The 24,476-nt window shown below is 43.4% G+C and overlaps 1 protein-coding gene across 1 annotated transcript in view; it reads left to right on the top strand.

Moving 5' to 3' along the window:
• ROR2 (receptor tyrosine kinase-like orphan receptor 2) overlaps positions 1-24,476 on the top strand; it is a 72,837-nt gene that overhangs the window by 26,799 nt on the left and 21,562 nt on the right. Inside the window, exons 3-4 of the mRNA XM_012653557.1 lie at positions 8,323-8,610; positions 9,456-9,486. Coding sequence (XP_012509011.1) covers positions 8,323-8,610; positions 9,456-9,486 — 319 coding nt within the window. The remainder of the gene's footprint in view (positions 1-8,322; positions 8,611-9,455; positions 9,487-24,476) is intronic.

Genomic DNA, 24,476 nt, shown 5'->3' with positions numbered 1-24,476 from the left:
CCATGTGGGTACCTTAAAATGCCAGGAACGTGTTCTCTTATTCTGGAGCGTCAAGGCATGGGCAGGGGCAGCTCCTTCTGAAGGCTCTGAGGGCAGCCTATCCCCGACGTCTGCACTTCATCCCTCCAGATTCCGCCTCCTTCTACACACGGCCACCTGCCCTCTGTGGGTCTGTGCCTCAGTTTCCCTGTTCTCATAAGGACTCCAGTCGTCGGATCAGGGCTCACTCTAATCAAGTATGCCTCACCTTGACTCGATTGTATCGGCGATGACCCTATTTCCAAATGAGGTCACATCACAGGTTCCAGGGTTAGGGCTGCAACACATCGGCTTGGGGGACACAGTTTGCCCCGCGACACCCTGTGTCTCTCCACAGGTGCAGACCCTGTCACGAACTTGCCTCCATCTCTCAGGGGCCTTTGCTTCTCGTTTGCTCCATCCCCTCACTCTCTCCGACCCCCATCCTTTCTGGGGCTGCCCCGTCATCTGCAGCGGGGTCTGTGCAGGCACCAGAGGGCCGGCAGGAAAGCCAGAGCGCAGCGGCTCACTGTTTGCTGCCCACGACTGATTTATTGACATGCAGTATTTTTCTTCAGGAACAGCAGCTCTGTGTCCCTCCTGCCGCTCTCGATCTCCTTCCCACCTGCCCTTCCAGAACTGTCTGTCTGTTTTATCTCCCACTCACCAAGCCCTGTGCCCCCGGTACGTAGGGCTTTCTGTGTCTCCTGCCCAGACCCGTCGGCGTGGCCTGGGAAGGACACAGATCCTCAGACACCTCAGTCGTTGGACCAAGTTGGTGAGTGTTTAGGGTCAGCTGGGACGTAAGAATCGCTGGCCGCTGATCCGACTGCGACTGTTGAGCAGGGTGGTGTTCCCTGGTGACGGGCTCTCCTGCTGCCTTTGCTTTTGGGGGGGTTTCAGTGCTTGTAGTCAACTCTACTGTCCAGAGTTTGGGAGCACACAGAGAGCTGGCCTGGGCATAGGGGAGATGAACCCCTCAGCATCAGTCACTGAAGTTGCACCGCTGTGAGGAAGGAGAACTCTTTTGGATCAGCTAAAAGGGAAGACTTCTGTTCTCTGCAGCGCCGGGAGTGAGCCGAGCCCCCAGTCAGACGCGCTGGCTTCTCCCGGCCCGTTGCACTGGTCTGGGGATGCTTGGGGCAGCTCTGCGGGACCGTGCCTGGGAGCTAGAGGAGAGCCTAGAAAATGCCTGGGACAAACCCCTTGTTTTGCACACGTGGGAAATGAAGCCAGGGGAGGTTAAATGGCTGGCTATAAATTAAGCACAAGGGAGAAGGGTATATTGTGCTTAATCTCCGTAGAACTTCCTTTCTAGCTTTTGTATTTAACCCCTAGAGAATCGACAGTGGTGAAAATAGTGGACCAAACTAATTTGGCTGCCCTCCCACATAAATCACACAGAGGTCTTCAATAAAATATCAGTAAAAGATGTAAATGCTTATCTGAACTTGCAGGAAAGGTGGAGAAAGGCCTGGGAGCCAGGACTGGAAGTGAAAAGAATTAGAACTGGCAGCCTTGGAGAACGGCCCTCTTCCCAGGGCCTCCGGTTCTGAAGGTGTCGTGCATTTGCCACGTGGGCTCGCCCACAGTGGACAGTGGTGTCACCACCTGGCCTGGCACAGAGTGGACGTGTCAGTGGGCTACAGAGGAGAGACAGCACCAGGAGGCTGTGGCCCCCGTGGCAACAGGGCGGCTGCAGAAACGGCAGATCCTCCAGGACTCGCCGTCAGAACAGCCTGCAGGACACAGACGCCGCACCGCAGAGGAGCGCTAGACTGAGCCTGGACAAAACAAACACAGTAAAGTTACCGGTTCCACTTGGAATTGGATGTATTGAGTTTCCTCCAGTCGAGAGAAATAAGAGGTTAGGATAAAAATCAAGTTTGGTTTTCAGAAAATAAAAAAATTTACATTTCTTGTAACCTCATGTAAGGCCTCTGAAATATCCTCCCTGTTACAGAAACTGTTCTTTCTGCTGGGCCCAGTTGCGCCAACAGCCTCAGGTTTCGACCCCCAGCAATATGGGAACCCACGGGGCCCACGGATCTAAGACATTGTAGACAAGCCTCCCCGCAAAGCTGGGCGCCCCATGAGCTGTGTCCTGGAAAGAGGGATGGACGGATGGACCTGTTTCGACTCGTCCACCCAGGGAGCGAGAGGAGAGCTTGCCTCAACCCTGGCTCCAGGTGGGAAACCCAGAAGCCTTTTCCATGAGAAATAAAGCCTGGACCTGCTCCTCTGGAAACCAGGCTTACATCGCCAGACTGTTGTGGGAAATCCCACAACAGCAAAACTTGGCGCTGCCTTTCAAACGAACCCAGGCCTCGAGCGACTCCACAGAAGAAACAGCCTCGGGTGCAAATGGCAGCTGCGCTCAGGGAGGTGCAGGAGGAGGGTTGAGCCCGTAAACAGTGAAGCCAGAGGATTAAAGATAAAAGAGGAGCTGGAACCGCACGGAAGAAAGGGCGATGGTGGCTTTGAGAGGGAACCATACAGACTTCTAGGAATGAAAAATGCAGTCCACAAAACTTGGCGAATAGGCCTCAGAGCAGATGGCACATAGCCGAGATAGAAAAGGGCAGGGAATATAAGAAATCAGTAAAGAGCACAGAGGAACCATCATACAAGGAAGACCAGCGTGTATCTAGAAGGAAATCTCAAAGGAGAAATAAAGGGAAGGGAGAGAGATGGTATTTCATAAAATACTGATAAAGAATTTTGTGAAATTGATGGAAGGTAGGAATCTTCAGATTGGAGGAAGGGCCCTGAGACCTGAGGGAGATAGGTTAAAAGTCAATTTGCATTTAGTGATGGATACTTCGAAATGGCAGATACGAAGGGAAAAATGTTAAAAATAGCCTAAGAAGGGGAAATTCGCATTACCTGCAAAGGAGCGAGACTGCAGGACTTTCGACAGTCACCACAAAAGCCAGAAGACAGTAGTGTCTAAGAATTCTATACCCAGCTAAATATTATTCAAGTGTGAAAGTTTCAGATAGTTTTAGAACAAAACTAAAAGTATTTACAACCTCAGTCCTTTACCCAAAGAGTGAGTGTGATTTAGGAAGAGCTCGATTGAACCTGGGAAAAGGAGTGAGATGTAAGAAGTGTTGGTGAGGAAAAAAGTTGGCAAACAAGTTGTGGGCAGATCTGAATAAACTCTACTAGGAAAAATTCAATAAGAATAGTGGCCACTAGAGACTTAAAAACGGAGTGTAACTAAGCATTACGAAGGAAGCAGGTCAGATCTGTGTGTTTGTGTGTGGGGGGCGGTATGCATGTGTGTGGGTGATTGCAGCTCGTAGCATTTAAAGGTTCTCGTATTTGGGAGACTGTCAAATTAGGTGTGCCCATAAAGAGGTAGTGCAGCTAGCCAGCTCAGTATAACTTTCAAATAAGCAAAGAGGGAAAATGGAAAATAAAAAAATCCAGTAGAAAATAGGAAAGGAGAACAAAAAGGCAATGTGAAAACATTAAAACTAAAACTCACACAGTTAAAAACCTCATAGATTAATACCCAATAATTGACATGTAAAATTATTGCCACTTACCAGATTTGTGTCTCATACAGATTCATAAAAATGATAAAGATGTTAAAAAGATAAGAGTAGGGTTATGTTAACCAAAAGTACCCTGAGGTAGCTATAATATCAGACAAAATGGTCCTTTAGACAGAAGCATCACATAGTGATATAAAGACCAAACAGTGTAATAAACCTGAAGTCGAATGCACTCAGCTATATAATTTCCAATGTATAAACACAACTTGACAGAATGAATACACATCTCATTGAAACTAGCAGATAAGCATATTAAAAATTTTTGCAACAAAATGGACAGGCTTGATCTAATGGGCATGTATAAACCTTGCAGTGAGAAGTTAGAGAAAACACACTCTTACCAAGCAAATGTGGAGCGTCTACAGGAATTGACCGTGCCAGGCTGCAAATCTCAGTGGCATCGAGGAATTGTCATCACACAGACCATGTTCCGTGACAATGGTCTGATGAAAGCACACTTGTAATAACTAATAGCTAGGAGAAAAAAATCATAAGACACAAATTATAATTTATTGGATGGCTACAGAAGAAATTGAAGGAAAATTTAGCATTTAATGCATACATTAGAAAAGGAAAATGATGGAAAACTAATTAAGTATAGAAGTTAGAAAAGGGGAATGATGAGTACTGTTCTCTGGAGAGGAGGAAAGGCCAGAGCAGGCTGTAGCTGCATTCTAGAATGTGCACGTTTTAACAGTGTCCTAAGTCAAATACGTTAAAACGTTAGTGTCAAATCTTGATGTTTTGTGAGGGGGTATCTATTATATTAATACCTATATTTTTCTGCATGTTTGGAATATTTCAGCATTTAAAAATTTTCAATCAAAAGTAATATTGTTGAACAAAATAATTAGGCAAGAGAAGATAGGGGAGGTTTGAATTTGAAGGCAAAAAGGCTATATTACTGTTATTTGAGGAAGACCATGTCTGTGTAGAAAACCCAAGACAATCAACTCACAAACTGTTATAACTAATAAAATAGCTCAGTAAAGTGGCACGATAAAAGAAAAATATATATGGTAGACAGAATAACACCCCCTCCCCAAAGTCGTCCATGTTCTAATCCCTGGAAAGTTACTTAATCCATGTTACCTTGCACGGCACAGAGACTTTGCGGATGTGACTGAATTGAAGTTTTTGAGATGGGAGGATGTCCCTGGGTTATCCAGGTGGTCCCAGTGTGGCCACAGAGGTCCTGAGGAAATGGAGGCCAGAGGGCTAGATTCAGTGGTAGGACATCTGACAATGGAAACAGGTTGGAGTGATACAAGCCTGGGACCACTGCCAAGGAGTGAGGGTGGCCCCTACAAGCTGGGAATAGCAAGGGACAGATTCTCAGCCAGGGCCTCCAGAAGGAAGGCAGCACTGCTCACACGTTGATGTTAGGGTTTCTGACCCCACCACTGTAAGATAATAAATTTGTGTTGTTTTATGCTACTACAGTTTGTGGTGATTTGTTACAGAAGCCACAGGAAATTAGTACAGTATATTGAAGATTGCTATCTAGTAGTTTTCCCATAAACCTTAAACCATTTAGACAGAAATAATAATAGAAATGAAACCAATTGACAATAGTAAAGAAAATAAAAGAATAGTTAGAAATATATCTAAAAATAAATGTGAAGATCTATACAAAGAAATTTATAAAGCCTTTCTAAATAGTTAAGAAGATCTGATATGGATGTTTAAACGATGCCCTCTCAACATCATCAAGAGGGCAGTTTTATACAAATCACCTACAAATGCAGGTCTTTCTTCATCAAAGTACTATTGTTATTTATTTATTTTTATTGAGACAGGTCCTTCCTCTGTCCCCCAGGGCTAGAGTGCAGTGGCCTCATCATAGCTCACTGTAATCTCAAACTCCTGGGCTCAAGCGATCCTCCTGCCTCAGCCTCCCGAGTAGATGGGACTACAGATGTATACCACTATGCCCAGCTAATTTTTCTACTTTTTATAGAGATGGGGTCTTGCTCTTGCTCAGGCTGGTCTCAAGCTCCTGGCCTCAAGTGATCTCCCACCTCGACCTCCCAAAGTGTTAGGATTACAGGTGTGAGCCAACACACCCAGCCAAAGTACTATTTTTTAAATGGAACTTATAGGATGATTTTAAAATCTTGAAGATAAAAATTGAGAAAATTGCCCCCAAAAGTAATAGTTGTTGTTATTGATGTCAAAACATGCTTCAGTCATCCTGATTTAGCAAATGTGATGTAGCTGTAGCAACAGGCCAGTAGATGAGCGGAAATGAATACCTTTTTCTAGATGGGCAGCCAGGGCAGCCTTCGGTGGAGGTGACATTTCTGGCAGACTTGACCCTTGAGAAACAGCAGAGGACACCGAGGAGAGTTCCCGGCCAACTGAAGAAGGAACCAGCTCGGTGTGTTTCAGGGAGAGCAGGGACTGCCCCGCCGGGGGGAGGTAGGAGGAAGGATAGAGAAGATTCAGGAAGGCTGATACCATGGATATAAATTATTCTCCATTATCTGTCTTCCTGATTTCTTCCTGAAGGCTCAGGTTTACTCACCCACCTAGGGAGAGAGCTGTGAATTGAGCAAGCTGCCTGGCTCCTGACTGGCACTTCTGGCCCTGCCGAGCCGCAGCGCGGCGTGAAGGTGGCTGCCTCACGGCCGGGGACGGGGCATGGAGCCGCCCAGGAGAGCCCGCCCTGGTCTGTGTCCACTGGGCAGCCCTCGGCGTGCCTTTGCGTCGGTGCCTCCCAGGTACGGCGGATGGCCATTTAGGAACGCCTTTTCAGTCTTAGTCTGAGCCTAGTTTGGCCAGAACACAGAGAAATGATGCGTTGGGATAGGCAGCCCAGACTACAGCAGAGTCACCACTTCACACTGTCAAATCAGAGTAGATCTTGTGTTCCACAAAGGTGGAACGACATGGGGTCCAGCAAACAGGGGCTTCGTGAATGCAGGTCTCGGCAGCCTCCTGTGGGGCTGAATTAATGAAGACTGTACATCCAAAATTCCATCCTGCGTCATTCAGCCCATCTTTTCAAGGGGTTGTCATCGGCATTCCAGTTGCCTTCCAGCTTTGTGTCATCTGTAAGAATTACCTTCTGCAACGTAATCCAGCACATTGAGAAGGGGTGGCTAGGAGAGAATCAGGGGGAACCTAGCGATGTTATTAATAATAGTCATCAGTAGTAATCTCTGCTAACCAGTGACTATTCTGCGGACAGGGAGCTGTCCACTGTCCCTGTGAGCAAAGACCGTCTCTTCGCCTGGAAATCCACGGCCTGGCTCCCTCCCCAGCCACCTCCAACTGCCTAACATCTGGGCCCAGCAACCACCCTACAACACTCACACCCAGGGGAAATCCTATAATTTTCCGGTTGAATCAGTAGCAGCAGATACATGCCGTCTTTCAACGTCATTTAAAAAGAAAGGATCAGAGCCAACCAGAAAAACCAAAAGATTCAGAATCTATTTTAAAGTCATCTTCAGATTACTCTCTTATTTTAGTTTTATCTGATGTAAGTTCATCTCTGATGGTTGTCACGTCTAGCATTAGTTTGCCTTATGTGTAACGGCATTTTAGTTTGCATGTTTGTCTGGTAAGAGAGTAGTCCTCCAGCCCCTACCACACCACACACACACACACCCCCCACACCAGGGCAGCGTTTCCAGCTCCCTTGTTGGGAGTAGCGCCTGCTGCTCAGGGTCTTCCAGGATCTTGTGTTCCCTCCTGCACGTGAGCCCTGGACTGCTCCCGCCTGTCCCTGGCCTGGACACAGCAGGACAAAGCCTTCAGCGCCCCTCAACGCGCAACTTCTGTTCTATTTACAGGCCAGGGACTGGCTTGACTTTGGGATGTCCATGTTTTGTCATACGTTTTCTTTCTAAATTTTACTTCCTGTGGCTTTATGCTTAATGGTATGGAAGAAGGGGAAGAGAGACTTTCTGAGCATGAATTCCTGACAGTCCCGATTACAGTTAGTGTCTAGAAAGAGAAATACAATTGATTCTCATTATTTTCAGATTTCACGTTTGCAAGTTCACCTAATGGCTAAAATCTGTTTGTAACCCCCAAATCAGTACTCGTGATGCTTTTACAGTCTTTCAAAGACATGCCCAAGGCAGTAAAGAATTGAGTCGCGCAACGCACCTGTTCCCAGCTGAGGTTGAATAAGGTAACGCGCTGCTTCCTGGTCTCCGCTCTCACCTGTGAACGTGTGTCCGGTTCTTGGTCGGTTCAGTGCCACATTTCTCACATGTTTGTGCTTTTATTGGTGATTTTGCTACTTAACATGGCCCCAAGCATAGTGCTGACACGCTGCCTGGTGTCCTGAGCGCAGGAGGACCGTGACGTGCCGTATGGAGAAAATCCACGTGCTAGAGAAGCTTCGCTCAGGCGCGAGTTACGAGGCTGTTGGCCGTGAGTTCAGTGTGAATGAATCCACAGTCGTGTTAAATACAGTGTCTTTAAGCAGAAACACACACAAGCCAAGGTTATGTATTGACTGGTTGATGGAAGCATGAGCAGAGGCTCACAGGAATCTGACTCTGTGTTTCCCCTGGGAACAGTGGTTCCCCACTCACTGGTTCAGTGTTCACTGCAACATTCTAGAACATAATCCTGCAGATAACGAGAACCGACCAGAGGTATGTATGTGAGAGAAAGTCGAAGCCTCCTGCAGGGCAGTTCCTAACAGAGCCCCCGGCAGCCCTTCCTCACAGCCCTCACTGAAGTTTGCTCCTTTGTGACCCTTTCCTTGCTCTCCTTGCAGGTTACTTTCTGAATTTTCTGGAGCCCGTAAACAATATCACCATTGTCCAAGGCCAGACAGCAATTCTACACTGCAAGGTGGCGGGAAACCCTCCCCCCAACGTGCGGTGGCTGAAGAACGATGCCCCGGTCGTGCAGGAGCCGCGGCGGATAATCATCCGGAAGACAGAATATGGTTCTCGACTGAGAATCCAAGACCTGGACACGACAGACACGGGCTACTACCAGTGCGTGGCCACCAACGGAGTGAAGACCATCACTGCCACCGGAGTCCTGTTCGTGCGGCTGGGTGAGTCAGGACGGCCAAGGTGTGTGGGTTAGCAGATGGGAATGTTCACAGCCACCAAGCCAGAGGTCAGTTTGCCGTTTGAAACTGAACACGCACAAGTCAACGTGAGAGGAAATCCGTAAAACCATCCCCGAGGTCTTTCCCACTGTGCCCAAGATCCCAGCTTAACCTGCTCCCTGTTTACTACGAATAAAAGAAAACGGATGCAGGTGGAGTGGTCTGTAAACCTGGGGCTCCGAAAGTAACCCTAGACACGCTGGGTGGGCTGAGAGGCCCGGCGGGAAGGCCGCGTCCCGGGAGGCCCGGTCTCCAGGGGCTGCCGCGGGGGTGGTGCGGCCCCGCCTGCCCGTCACAGCTGCTGCCCTGGCTCCGCGAAGCCGCGTGTGCCTATCGCCCCACTGCAGCCCCGCCCTGGGGTGGGAGAGCGCAGAGCACCCAGAGCCGTCTGAACTTCATGCTCATCACATGTGGGGAGGGAATGACATGGCGGGAAGGGATGTGCCCCCTTCGTCCCAGCTGTGACAGGGTCCAGCCCTGTCCCCCACGCCCACATCATTGCATCACAGGTAGAGAACAGCCGCTGTGTTTAAAGATTAGATGAGAAGAGAGAAAGGACAGCGGAAACTCCAAAATATCTCCAGAAGTATCTGCAAACACGAATCCCTTCCCCGTGGTTTCCTGCACCGCTGGAATGTGACCGTGGGCAGGAGCGGAGCCAGCCGAGGACGGCCAGCCACCGCTGAGCACACAGGCTCCAGCCCTCGTTGCCGCTGGCTTGACTTGAAAAAAGTTGTATTCCAAATCATGAAGTATTAATAACTTGTTTTTTTGTTTCATCTTTTTAGGTCCAACGCACAGCCCAAACCATAACTTCCAGTAAGTATCCGTTTTCCCCAAACCATTTTCTGACGCTCTGAGGGTTTCCGGTATATGAGAATCCAGGTTTTAAATCCCGCCAGCTCATGTCTTTGCTAGAAGTTGGCTGGGCTTCACGCAAGGATGGCAGTGCGCTTGTCTTGAGTTGGGAAACATCTGCATTTTCCATGTTTAGCGTAAAGAGAAAATGTCATGGAAACAAAAATTGTTAATTTACTTCAGTGATCATGACCTTACACAGGGCAACTGAAAGGAGCGTAGACCAGACCGCCGGGGCCGGCGGGACCCTGGCTCACAAGGACGTTTGGAGACAGGGAGATAGTTCTCACTCTGAAATGCCAGGGCCACCGGTCCTCAGTCAGTAAACGGTGTGCCCAGGGGCCTCAGGCCACCTCTGACCAGGGAGGGGTCTCAGACCCACCTTACAGGTGAGAAGACTGAGGTCTCACCAGGCTCACGGCTGGCACCTTAGCGAGCTGCCGACAGCACCTGGCTCCTTCCCTGCCGTGGCATCAGGGGACCCATTTCTCCTCATCTTCCATAAGATGGTTTCCAAACGTGTTCATTTTTGCCAAATGAAAAATGAATGATCAAAAAATCAATAATCCCCATATCCCCATATCCCCCATTTCTGGCGAGGCTGAGCCTGCTGGTGTGTGCTTTGGCGCTCACGTTTCCTCTAGTCAGTGGCTGCTTCCTGGCCTTGGCCCATTTTCCCTTTACCTTGTTTGTTTCTTAACGATTTTTAATAATTATTTGTCTTCTTAGTCATATGAAAATTAAAATTTTTCTGTTATATATTAGTAATTTGTGGTTTTATCATGTTGTGTCTCAGTAAAGAAGGCCCCAATTTCCTTGAAAAATTCTGATGATATTTTGATTGGAATTACAATGAAGTTTTAGGCAGATTTGGTGAGAATTAAGATCTAAATTGAATTTTCCTATCAAGGATCACTTTCTTTGTGTTTCAAGGTATTTTTTCCCTAACATTTTATCATGCAAAATTTCAAACATACGAGAGTAGAAGGAATTTTCCAGCGAGCGTCTGTGTACCCCCCAGCCAGATGCTGACATTTCCTCTCTAGCTAGCTTTGCCTCTCCTCTGCTGTCCACCTGTCAGCCATCTTATTAACTGCATGGTAAGTTGCAGAGGTTTGTACACGTACTCTGAAATACTTCCACATGGGTATCATTAACAAAACATCAATACCTGTTTACTGTTCTTGTTTCTTCTTTCTGGGTTAAAATTGACGCACAATGAAATGCACACATCTTAAGTACCACTAATAAGGTCCAGCAAATGCATAAATCTCTGTCTGGCATAGAACATCCATCACTCTAGAAAGTTCAGTCATGCAGCACCCTAGTCAGCTCTCCTCCTCCCAGGCATCCACCATCCAGACTTTTTCCTACCATGGACTAGTGTTACCTGTTCCAAAACTTCGTAGAAATGAAATCCTCCAGCAGGTAGCCACTTAAGCCTGGCTTCCTTCACCTAGCACACTGCTTTTACAACGCTCCTGTGCTGTGCACATGTCAGGAGGTTGTTGCTGTTCACTGCTGGATAGTCCCCTCATGAACACGGCAGTTGGGTCATCTGGTCCCCTGTTGATGGACATGTAAACAGATGCCAGCTTTGACTGTCACAAATAAGGCTGCTGTGGATATTCTGATGCAAGTTTTTTGTGGACATGTATTTTCATTTCTGTTAGTGTTACCTAGGAATGGAACTGTGGAGTATGAGTACGCTTAATTTTACAAGTTCCTAGACCTTTTCTAAAGTCTTGTAGCACTTCGAACTTCCACCTGCAGCGGAGGAGAGCTCTGGCTCCTCTCCATGTTTGCCCACATTTGGTGTGGTCGGCCTTTCTAAGTGTAGCTGTTCTGGTGTATGTGTAGTGATTGAAGTGATCTTTTGTATCATTCTGGCTTCTTGAAAAATAATTTTTATTAGTCATTTTTAAATTTTCAAATAAATGTATTTAAGACTATGACGTTTCCACCGAATACCGTTTTGGCTCTGTCTCTCCCCCAACCCCCCAGGCATTTAGGCTTTTCTTATTTGTTATTGTTTTCTAATTTTTTTTGCATAATTATCAGTGAATTTGGGCTGTTTATATTTTACTCTTGATAAATTGTTGAGATTTTCCTTATAGCCAATTAGACATGGTCAATTTTGTGACTATTTCTTGTTTCAAAAAGTAAGTGTGCTCTGATGGTGACATTCATTTCTTGATTCATAGATCAAGTGTGTTCAATGTGTCAAAATATATTTTTTTGTCCTCATGGATAAGAGATATCTGAAAATTTGTGAAAGTCATCCACACTAATTCTTGGATTAGCCAATTTCTATCAGTTTTCTATTTTTTATGTTTTGTGTGTATGTCCTTAAATACCTATAGATTTGAGGCTATAGAGCTTTTTCATTGTTGTTTCTTTTACAGTTCCTTTGAATGTATTTTGCCTCGAATTCAGTTTTTCCTAACAATAATAGAGTTACATCTGCTTTTTTTGTTTTAATTTGCATTTGCCAGGGACCTTTTTTACTATTCCTGCCCCATTTAATTTTCAACCTTTCTGTGTTCTGTTTTATGTAAATAGTATAGGACTAGATTTTTTTTTGGAGGTTGGTGAGGAGGATTTTCCAATCTGAAGTCCATGTTAATACATGTAGATAAAGTTCATTTTAACTAATACACACACAGTATTTCATTCTGTGAGTCAGCGCTACTTTAGTCATGCATTGCTTGCTGAGTGAAGATTGGTTCTTTCCGCTGATACAGACCGTCTTGCAGAGGACGTCCGTCCCATGTCTCCTGGTCCCTGTGGGCGAGAGTCCTCCCAGGACAGAGATCAGGGAGTAGAATTTCATGTGTGCACCTCCTACGTCTTCTAGGAGTGGCCATACTGCCCTCTGCGGTGACCAAGGAATTCGTGGTCTCTTCAGCAACACATGACTTATCATTTCCCTGTGTTTCCTAGCACATGGTATTATCAGAGCTTAACATTTTGACATACTGTTGGGTGTCAAATAGTAATCTATAGTAATTTTACTTCAGATTTCACCAGTAAATAGTGAGGTTGGTTTAATAGCCATAGAATTGCCTGTTCATATACAGCCTGTCTTCATTACTCCGTATTTGCAAATTCACATATTTACTAAAGTTTATTTGTGACCCCAAAACCAACACTCACAGTGTTGGTTTTCATGGTCATTCCCAGACACGCACAGTGGTGAAAAGTTCAAGTCGCCTGACATACACATTCCCATCTGAGGTCAAAAAAGGCAACACTCTGCCTTCTTGAGTTAGTCCTCATACTGCAGGCAGGCATCCTTTTTGTGGTTTGTTAGGTATCATGTTTTTCATATTTTTGTGCTTTTGGTGATTTCCATGTTTTAAATGGTTCCCAGGTGTAGGGCTGAGGTGCTGTCTAGTGTTCCTAAGTGCGAGAAGGCTGTGATGTGTCTTATGGAGAAAATAACCTGTGTTAGAGAGGCTTCATTCAACCACGAGTTATAGTGCTGCTGGCTGTGAGTTCAGTGCTAACAAATCGATAATATATATTAAATAAGGTGTCTTTAAATAAAAATGCTCATTGAACAAGGTTATGTATTTATTGGTTGAAGCAAATGTTGTGACCAGAAGCTTACAAAAAACTAACTCTATATTTCCCCTAAAAGTGATGGCTCAGTATTCACTAGTTCAGTGTTTGTGACTACATCTTAGAAAATAACTACCACAAGTAACCAAAATAGACTTTACTTTGTCTGTTTTTCTGTTAGGATATTTGTCTTTTTGTTAGTGCTTTGTAAGAGCTTTAAAATAATTTCTAGGTATGCTCCTTTACATAGTTTTTACTCCATTTAGAATTGATTGTTTATGCTGGTATGAGCTAGTATTCTACTGTAGTATTTTTCTGTATAGATGGCCTAGTGCCTTGGTACCATCTAATAAATGGCCCCACCTGTAATCATTAAATTTGACATTACCTCTGTCCTATGTGAAATTTCTATACATACGGGTCTGCTTGTAGGCTCTCTATTTTGTGCCAATAGCTTCTGTTCCTGGACTAATACCACACTGTTCTAACAGTATAGCTTTGTAATATATCTTGCCATATGTAGGGAAAGATCCCATCACCTATGAATTGAACTGTGTCCCCCCAGAATTCATATGTTGAAGCCCTAACCCAATGTGACTACTGGAGATGGGGCCTTTAAAGAGGTGACTAAGGTTAAATGAGGTCATAAGTGTGGAGCCCTGATCCAACAGAACTGGTATCCTTATAAAAGAGAGACATCAGAGATCTCTCTGTCTCTCTTTCTTTCTCTGTCTTTTTCCACTATGTGAGGACTCGGCGAAAAGGTGGCCACCTAGCCCCACCAGGAACCAAACTGGCCAGCACCTTGATCTTGGACTTCTAGCCTTCAGAGTGTGAGAAAACACATTTCCATTGTTTAAGCCACCCAGTCAGTCTATGGTATTTGTTATGGCCTCTCAAGCTGACTCACACACCTACTTTATTACTATACCACATTACTCTTACACATTAATTTTATGCTTGTATTTTTATTGGAATTGTATAGAAGTTTGACTGTGAGAGAACTGGGCTATTTTTAGTTTGTGGTTTAATGTTTTTTTAAGTTTTCTATGCCCCTTTCAACAAAGTTTTGTAATTTTCTCCATGAAGATCTATCTGGCACACCTTTTCTTACATGTATTCCCAGATAACTCATTGATTCTGCTAATGATGATGTTATCTTTCTTTCCAAATGTTATTTTCAAATTGTGTGTTGATGGTGGTTGAGAAAGACATTAAATTTGGGGTACTAATCTTGTACCCAACAAATTTGTTGAACTTTTTCATTTTGTTATTTCTTCTGCAACATTTTTTGGATTTTTTTCTGTGGGGAAAGCAATGTCTTCTACAAATGAGAGTATAGTTTACTTTTTTCTATTCTTACCCTTTATTTTCTTTTCTTGTCTTATTGCACTGCTTAGGACTTCTAGCACCATGTGGAAGCATGTATTCTTCTGGTCTTTCCTGTTCATACTTCATACATTTATTATCACTAATAATGTAGAGCCTGGAGTTTTGCAGTCACTTTTTCAGATACAAAGGTGACTGTAGTTTTTTTACTTTCATATATTAATAGTCTGTTACATAAGAGAGTTCCTATTGGGGATAACTTCACAGTCCACACTGAGCCCCACTCAGTCTGAGTGGAAATTACTCTTTTCATGTGCTGCTGGATTGATCTGCTGACTTCATGCTGGCAGATGACTCTTTTTGAAGTAATTATTTTTTTTAATTGACAAATAAAAATTGTATATATTTATGATACACAACAGGATGTTTTGATATATATATACATGTGGATTGGCTAAATCAAGCTAATTAACATATGCATCACCTCTCGTACTCATCATTTTTTGAAACACTTTAAAATCTATTCTTTGAGCAATTTTTAAGTATATATTAATAATATGTTGTTAACTATAGTCATCATGTTGTACAATAGATCTCTTGAGGTTATGCCTCCTTCTACCTGAAATTTTGTGTCCTTTGGCCGGCATCTTCCCTAGCCCCAGCCCTGAGCCTCTGGTGATGACCATGGGTGCTTTCTAGTGGTTGACTTTTTCACACCATGACACTCTGTGACCTTGTCATCTGAGGAGCTGGCTCATTGGCAGTTATCTTTCTGTGGCCATGAGTTTCTTTCCCTTATTGACTGAGTGTGTTTCAGTAGACTGACCCTTTTCCCAGCCCCTGTATAAGGGTATGTTTATGATGTCTCTGGAAGTTAAGCAAAATGAAGACGGAAAGGGAGAATCAGTGATCTTAAAACATCAATCCACAAGTTCCCTGTATTTGTTATTGGAATGGCTGCTTTATCCTAGTCAGTGACTCTTGGGCCACTTGCTTGGAAAATGTACAGCGGTTCACATTCATTGTTGGTCAAGAGGTGTATCCTGTATGTGCAAGTGGAGAGTTGAGACGGTGAATAATCGTATCACCATGGGTTCTTAACCATGAACACAGGTGGTTGTGGCTGACTCTCACCCTCTGGCCCATGGCTCTTCCCAGGTGCTCTGCTCACGTGTCCACACGCGTGGGTGCTGCAGTGTGTCGGACTTCAGCTCGTGTGTTTGAGGGAGGTGGGGGGGTGGATATCCTCGGAAGTTAAGCGATTTACTATAATCAAAACATTGTTTTTCCTTCCATCCATGTTAAGCCAGGGGTGAGGAGGGTGTGTACATGGAGAACAAAAGCTTAAAACAAAGATGATTTCTCTGCAGGTGGAGCTTCAAAGGCCAGGGTTATTACGGCTCACTCTGCCAGCAGTGCTGGGAATGCCCAGGGGATTAGTGCTAGGCTACCTGTCTGACATGTCATGTGTGGGTTTTGTTTTCTCATATTCAGGATCATAGGCCCATGCACAGGGCCTGCCTGCTGGAGCAGCATGAGGACAGGGTGGGGGTGCTCCCTGACGCCAGAGCATTAGAGCCCCCGTCTTTCCTGTGTTGCTGTCCTAGACCAACCCCATGGTCCACAGTGTCTGCACACACATTGTGCTTCACTCACACGACTGCTGAAAGAAAGCATATTGTTCTTTTGGAGAATTAAAAGTTATATTGATTATTGGCCTGAGGGAAATCACCTTCTTTGGGGCCATGTCCCTCTTATTTTCTTATGTAACAAGCATCAGGTAATTCCCAGACTGCAGCCCTCCTCCGTATAGATGCTCATGGTCCGGGACTCTCTGTGTCTAAGTCTGATTCATCTCCCATCTCCAGAACCCCCATTCACCCACATAATGAGCCTCTCCATGTGGTGACTTAGAGACACCTCACACTTGGCATGTCTTAGAGGAACTCAGCCAGCTTCCACCTCCTTCCTTTGCTGTTTTGGGGGAATTGTCACAAGTCTAGTTCAGGCTTTATTCTAATTACAGGAAAATAGCACTATAAAAAAATGAAACTTCCAACTGACAAACCAGTTATTAAAAATGACTTCAGGATAAATCACGCTGCCTTACTGTTGGTAAATAAATTTGCTCAGGCAAAAGGCTGACAAATTTAACATTTGATATTAAAGCCATTAGACCACCTACCTAATCATGTTCAACTCAATTCAGACAGAGCTTGAAGAAGGGGGGAAGCCAACTGAATTTTTTTTTCTCAGTGTTACCTTGTAATGTCAGGTTCTGTTTTCTGGGAAATGTAACTCTCCTTAAATCCCACGGTGCAAAACTTTGATAAAGGATGGAAACTGAATTCATTTTAGGATTATGTGATACGAGCAATAAGTGACTAAATAGACAATCATCAGTTACATAAGTAGAGTATATACAGACACACATCTCCTTGATTCAGACCTCATAGTGACACAGTTAAAATACTTGCGTGGTAACAGTGATAATGTGAACATGTGATGTGCACTAACACATTTAATGCTGCCACTTGGTCTTTTGGTTTTCGCTTGAGCCCACAGATCCCATGTATTAGCTCTTACGCCATATGATGCACAGTGAGAGCTCTTTACGCACCACTTCCAGAGTCACCCAGGGAAACACCAGCTTTCCTGGGGAAAGTGTTTGGTTTACCTGGGAGGGACCAGCTGTCTGAACACTGTAGAAGAGAATGAGATTTACTTCCCAGTGAACTGGTACTGTCAGAGCTACTGTTTTCTTTACCTCTGGCCACCTTACATGCTCCTGGCCTTAGGGGTGGCCATGGAAAAAGCCAATCTTTCTAAAAGGTTCTGCTGACTTGGATTTTTATGACATGAGCATTGGTGTTGGATATGTTCAATTTGGACCAATTAGACATTTTTGCCACATCTATTTTATATGACGTCAGTATATTCAGATGTTAGGAATATTTCATTTTGGAAGTAGAGAGTAACAAATATATAGTGTCTCATTTTCAAGGAAATCATTCATTCATTTAATGCATTTCTGTGGAGAACCAGCTCTGTGCCAGGTCTTGTTCAAGATGTCATTCAGCAGAGAGAGGCAAGATGGCGGATGAGAAACACCTCCAGCCAGAGCATCTCTGAGAGGAGAGATTTAGATGAAAAAAACAACAACAACAACAACAAAAACAGTCAGAAAACATAGATTGGATGAGGGTCATATGGAAGGGTGCCTGAACCTACAGCAGACTCCATGGGAAGGGATTGCAGAGCAGAACTGGAAGGAGAAAGGCATTGGCAGGGACTAAGCCCCAAGAGGCTTGGAGACCAGTGAGAAGGGTAGGTGGAGTGGTTAAAATTCCCCTCCTTTGCATCTCGGACTGCTGGTGTTCTCCCAAGCTGCTGGAGAGACCTGCTGACACCAGTCCAGAGACTGCTGCCGCCAGTGAGTGGACAGACTCTTGCGGACAGGGTACTGGGCTCCCAGGGACACCTCCCATCCCACAGACACGAGCCAATCCACAGGCGCCATATTGCTTCATTCTTCCCTTTCCCTCCCTTACCTGCAGCTCTTGAGAGAGACAATTTAGCCACCACCCAGAGGCATCCACAGGGAATGGGTCCATTCCTTTTGGGACCCTGTAGTGGACTGAGGGGTGCTTGGACTGTGAGCTCCCTGCCTGTCGGCCCTCCCTGGTGCTGCTTGCCTGGTGACTCCAGTAGAGCAGGGCAAACCCCAAGGCAGAGAGACATTGATCCAGCTTGGGCACCCCATGGGTGACTTGGGACCAGCATTCTTCTCCCTGGAATGGTCAGGGATTGATCTCTGTGGCCTGGAGGACAGACCTGCAGGCCACATACTGTACACTCAGGTCTCAATCGCATTGCCCTGGGGTACAGAAGGGATATTTTTTAACTAGTCTACTGAAGTGTGTGTCCCTTTGGGGGCAGATCAGAGTGGGTCCTAGCTACAGCATGCTTGAACGGCACCCCTCCTCTGATGGGAGGGCCACGCTCCCAGCTCAGGCGGTGATCGCGGGCAGGGAACTTCCCAGCTCCCATCACAGTCAGGGGGAGCTCAGCTGGCTTGAGGTCCTGCCTGCTGGCAGAGGCCCAGGAGAAACCACGGAATAGGGGAGGGTGAAAAGGAGCGAGGCCTGCTCCAAACTGCCAGACTGCAAGTCTCAGATAGCCCCACCTCCACACGCATACTTTGCCAATTCAGGCCATCACTGGCAGCCTTGTCCAGAGGCAGGGAACAGACCTTTGACCCCTGCTAAAAGCATTTGTGGAGCTTGAGGGCAGGCACCCCTAACCCAGACCCACCCAGCCTCGCTCCCCAACCTGCTCCTGCTGAGGTGAAGAAGAAAGATACACCTGGAAGTCCCAGGACCCCACCCACCACCTGAAGCACTAGAGGTCCTCTCCAGAGGAACTAGATCTGGTCACAGAACCCAAAAACATTGCAGCTTGCTCCTCCGACCAAGTGATGCCTACTAAGAGGGTGGTCAATTTGCACTTTCTTTTACTGCATTTACTGACTCATCACGCAGGGTGTGGTCAATTCTCACCCACAAGCACCACCTACTGGCTCAGAGACTAAACTGGGCCTGTCATTATCTAAATGAAAATCCAAGGGTAAGAAGCAACAGCTGCTCCACATGGAACGGAATCAGCAAAGGAACTCTGAGAGTATGAAGAATCACACTGAAAGGACACCTCCAAAAGGGAACACCAGCTCTCTAGCAATGGATACCGACCAAAATCAGAACACTAAAATGACAGAAGAAGAATTTCAAACATGGATCATAAGAAAACTCAATGATATGCAAGAGAAAATGGATACCCAACACAAAGAAACCATAAAAAATATCCAAGACCTGGAAGAAAAATTCACTAAAAAAATTGAGATATTAAAGAAAAATCAAGCAGAACTTCTGGAAATGAAGAATTTATTCAAGGAATTACAAAACACAGCAGAAAGCCTCAAGAATAGGGTTGATCAGAAGAAAGAATCTCAAGGATTGAAGATAACACCTTTCAATTAAACAACTCAGTCGCAGAGATAGAGTAGAGAAATAAGAGAAAAAAAAAATTCTGTGAAGAGGCCTGATACAAGAATCACAGGCATGCCTGAGGGTAAAGAAGAAAATTCACAAGGGTTGGATAATCTATCTGAGGATATAATGAAGGAAAATTTCCCTGGACTTGCTAGAAATATAGATATCTGGTACAAGAAGCTCAAAGGACCACTGGGAGATTCATTACAAACAGGAAGAATCCATGACACATAGTTGACAGACTGGCCAAAATAAACATGAAAGAGGCCCTCCTATGAGCCATAAGGCAAAAGCAGCAGATAACCTACAAAGGAAAATCCGTCACACTAACTGCAGACTTCTCAACTAAGATCTTACAAGCCAGAAGAGACTGGGGGCCCATTCTCCGTCTTCTCAAACAGAATAATGCCCAGCCTAGAATTTTGTATCCTGCAAAACTAAGTTTCTTATATGAAGGAGAAATAAAGACCTTCTTGGGCAAGCAAAGACTGAGGGAATTCAAGACAATACCCGCCCTCCAGGAAGTAGTCAGAACGGCCTTGCACACGGATCGGCACAATAGACAACTCACCAGTGTACAATAATCCAAAAGTTAAAGGTCAAAGGCCAGATATCACAATGGCTCAAGAGAGAAAACAAAGCAAGAAAGTTCAACTCAGCAGGATGAACAGAAATCTGCCCCACTTATCAATTCTTTCAATAAATATGAATGACTTAAACTGTCTACTAAAGAGACATAGGCTGGCCAAATGGATAAACATATACAAGCCAAGTATCTGCTGTCTTGAGGAAACACATCTAACCCACAAGGATGCTTTCAGACTCAAGGTGAAGGGATGGAAAACAACATTCCATGCAAATGGAAACCAAAAGAAAGCTGTTGTACCAGTTTTGATTTCAGAAAACTTAGTTTTCAAATCAACAAAAGTAATGAAAGACTAAGGTGCTGACAATATAATGATGAAGGGTACAATTCAACAAAAAGATATAACAATTCTAAATATTTATGCACCTAACTCAGGTGCACCCAAATTCATAAAGGAAATCTACTTGATCTAAACAAAATGATAAACAGCAGCACCGTAATAGCTGGGGACTTCAACACCCCTCTGACAGAACAGGACAGATCCTACAAACAGAAAATAAACAAAGAAACAATGGGCTTAAACAGAACTCTAGAACAAATGGGCCTAACAGACATTTATAAAACATTCTACCCCCAAAGCACGGAATATATGTTCTTCTCATCAGCTCATGGAACATTCTCTAAGATTGATCACATACTAGGCCACAAAACATGTCTTAACAATTTTTTAAAAATAGACATACAATGCATCATCTCAGACCACATTAGAATAAAATTAGAAGTTAACTCCAACAGAAACACTTATCGCTACAAAAAGTCATGGAAACTAAACAACCTACTGCTGAATGACAGTTGATAAAGGAGAAAATTAAAATGGAAATAAAAAGATTCTTTGGAATAAATGATAAAGGGGATACAAGTTATAAAAATAAGTGTGAATATCTAAAGCAGTCCTCAGAGGAAAACTCATAGTCATAAATGCCTACATCAAAAAGACAGAAAGATCACAAATCAACAATCTAATGAATTGTCTCGGGTATGGAAAAGGAAGTACTATCCCAAACCTAGCAGAAGAAAAGAAATAACCAAGATCAGACCAAAACTATTAATAAATGAAATTGATAATAAAAGAACTATACAGAAGATTAATGAAATAAAAAGTAAGTTCTTTGAAAAGATAAACAAAATTGACAGGCCTCTCATTAGATTAACCAGAAGCAGAAAAGAAAGGACTCTAATAAGCTCCTTCAGAAATGAAAGGACAAATTACAATTGATACCATGGAAATACAAAATGTCATCTCTGAATACTATAAAAATCTCTTATACACATAAACTTGAAAACATGGAGGAAATGAACAAATTCTTAGACACATACAGCCTCCCTAGGCTTAATCAGGAAGAAATCAAATTCCTGAAAAAACCAATATAAAGTACCAAAATTGAAGCAGCAATACAAAACCTTCCTAAAAATAAAAAGTCCATACCAGATGGTTTCATGCCCGAATTTTACCAGACCTACAAAGAAGAACTGGTGCCTATCCTGCAGAAATTACTCCACAGCATCAAGAAGGAGGGAATCCTTCCCAACATGTTTTATGAAGTGAACATCACTCTGACACCAAAGCCAGGAAAGGACCCAACAAAAAAAGAAATGAGATATTGCTTAACTCAAGTGAGAATGGGTTTTATCAAAAAGTCCCAAAACAATAAATGCTGGCATGGATGCGGAAAGATAGGAACATTCATACACTGCTGGTGGGATTGTAAACTAGTACAACCTCTGTGGAAAGTAATATGGAGATACCTTAAGGAGCTAAAAGTAGAACTACCATTTCATCCAGCAATCCCATTATTGGGCATCTACCCAAAGAAAAAAAAGACATCAGCACTCAAATATTTATAGCAGCACAATTCACAATTTCAAAGATATGGAAACAACTCAAGTGCCCATCAATACATGAGTGGGTTAATAAAATGTGGTATATGTATACCATGGAGTACTACTACTGCTCAGCCCCCCAAAACAATGGTGATTTAGCACCTCTTACATTATCCTGGGTAGAGCTGGAGCCCATTCTACTAAGCGAAGTATCCCAAGAATGGAAAAACAAGCACCACATGTACTTACCATCAAGTTGGTATTAATTGTTCAACACTTATGTGCATATATAGTAGTAACATTCATCGGGTGCCAGGCAGGTGGGACGGAGGAAAAGGGGATGTGTATATTCAAACCTAATTGGTGTAGTGCGCGCCATCTGGGGGATGGACACACTTGAAGCTCTGACTCGGGCAGGGCAAAGGCAATATATGTAACCTAAACATTTGTAACTCCGTAATATGCTGATATTTAAAAAAAAGATTAGAATGTACAATATGGAAAAAAACCATGTACAAAAATGCTCATTGAAGATTATTTATTAGAAATCTAAATTGTGGAATCATTAAAGAGAATACATATTCCCTCAAAAGAATGCCACAATATCATTAAAAGTAATTATTGTGAGTGCTTAGGGTATAATATTATAGGAAATTCTTAGGATATACCATTAAGTGGGAAAACTTTTTCCTCCAACTTTTCAATTTGTAATTTTTCAAGTCTACAGAAAAGTTGAAAAACTAGATCTATAAATGCCTATATATCCTTCATCTAGGTTTACTAGCTGTTGCCAAATTAGCTTTGTCTCTCCAAGTATAATGCACATCATTTGAGAGTCTGCAGATATTTTGACACCATGGTCTTAAATATTAATACTATAACACCTATCTCCTAAGAACAAGGGCATTCTCCTACCTTCTACAATTTTTCACTCAAGAAATTTCACATTGATATAAAATTTATGTTTAGATTTCTCCAAGAGACTGAAAAATATCTTTTTTGTTTTTTGTTTTTTATTGATGAGAAATATTCTGTTGGATGAATATACTACAATATGTTTATTCACTTGTCAATGGACATTTTGGGGCAATTATCAATAAAGCTACTATGAACGTTTGTGTTCAAATATTTTTTTGAACATGTTTTCATTTCTCTAGAATAAATCCTAGGAATGGGATTGCTAGGTCAGATGGTAAGTGTGTATTTAATTGTATTAAGAAAGTGTCAAGCTGTTCTCCAAATGGCCTTACCATTTGATCTTGCTACCAGCAGTGTATGGGTGTTGCAGTTACTCTGCATCGTCACCAACATTTTATGTTATCAGTCATTTTAGTCTTAGCCATTGTTATGGTTGAGCCATGATGATTCCTGGTCATTTAATTTAAATTTCCTTGACCACTAAAAAGGGGACCATCCTTTTAGGCCACACTTTTGTTAGGTCCAATTTTACTATATTGTTTGTCTTCCTATGGGGTTATGGGATTTTAAAAAATATATTCTGCATGTAATTCCTTTGTCAAATACATTAAATGTTTTCTTCCAGTCTGTAGTTTGCCTTTTTATTTTCTTAATATTGTCTTTTGATGAGCAAAAAAGTTCAATGTCAATAAATCTTACCATTTTTTTCATTTATGTGTCACGTCTAAGAAATCCTAACCTACCTCAGTGTCAGGAAGATACTCTTCCTATGTTTTGTTCTATAAGTGTTATAATTTTAGCTTTTATGATTTGGTCTATGATTCATCTCAAAAGAAATTTTTGTGTCCAGTGTGAATTTTGACCCTAAGCTCATTTTTTTACAAATATTCAGTTGTTCCAGCGCCATTTTTTACAAGACTTTCTGTCCCCCTTCAATTGCCTTTGTTAAAAGCATTTGACCATATGTTTTGGCATTCTCTATCATGTTCAACTGATACATCCGTACATCCCAGTGCCACACTATCTTGATAATTACAACATTATGGTAAATCTTACAATTAGATGGTGTAAGTCCTCCATCATTGTTCTGCTTTCTCATGATTGTTTTAACTATTCTAGTACCTTTGCATTTGCATATAAATTCTAGAATCAGCTTGTCAATTTCTATAAAAGTGCCTACTGAGAGTTTTTTAAACTTCTTTTTTTAATTTTTACTTTATTTCAGCATATTATGGGGGGTACAGATGTTTAGGTTACATATGTTGCCCTTGCCCCCTGCCCAAGGCCAGGCTTCAAGCGTGTCCATCCCCCAGATGGTGCACATAGCTCTCTTTGTGTATGCATATACCCGTCCCCTCCTCCCCCCTGGTCCCTCCCCACTCCCCGACATCCAATAGATGTTATTCTTATATGTGCACTTATGTGTTCATCAGTTAATACCAATTTGATGGTGAGTACATGTGGTGCTCCTTTTTCCACTCTTGGGGTACTTCACTTAGTAGAATGCGTTCCAGCTCTATCCAGGAGTGTACAAGAGGTGCTATATCACCATTGTTTCTTAAAGCTGAGTAGTACTCCATGGTATACATATACCACATTTTATTAATCCACTCATGTATTGATGG

The sequence above is a fragment of the Propithecus coquereli genome, unplaced genomic scaffold (genome assembly GCF_000956105.1).
Source record: "Propithecus coquereli isolate 6110/MARCELLA unplaced genomic scaffold, Pcoq_1.0 Scaffold423, whole genome shotgun sequence".
Taxonomy (NCBI): Eukaryota; Metazoa; Chordata; class Mammalia; order Primates; family Indriidae; genus Propithecus; species Propithecus coquereli.
The sequence above is the reverse complement of the archived record's forward strand: the minus strand, read 5'-3'. Positions and strand labels throughout refer to the sequence as shown.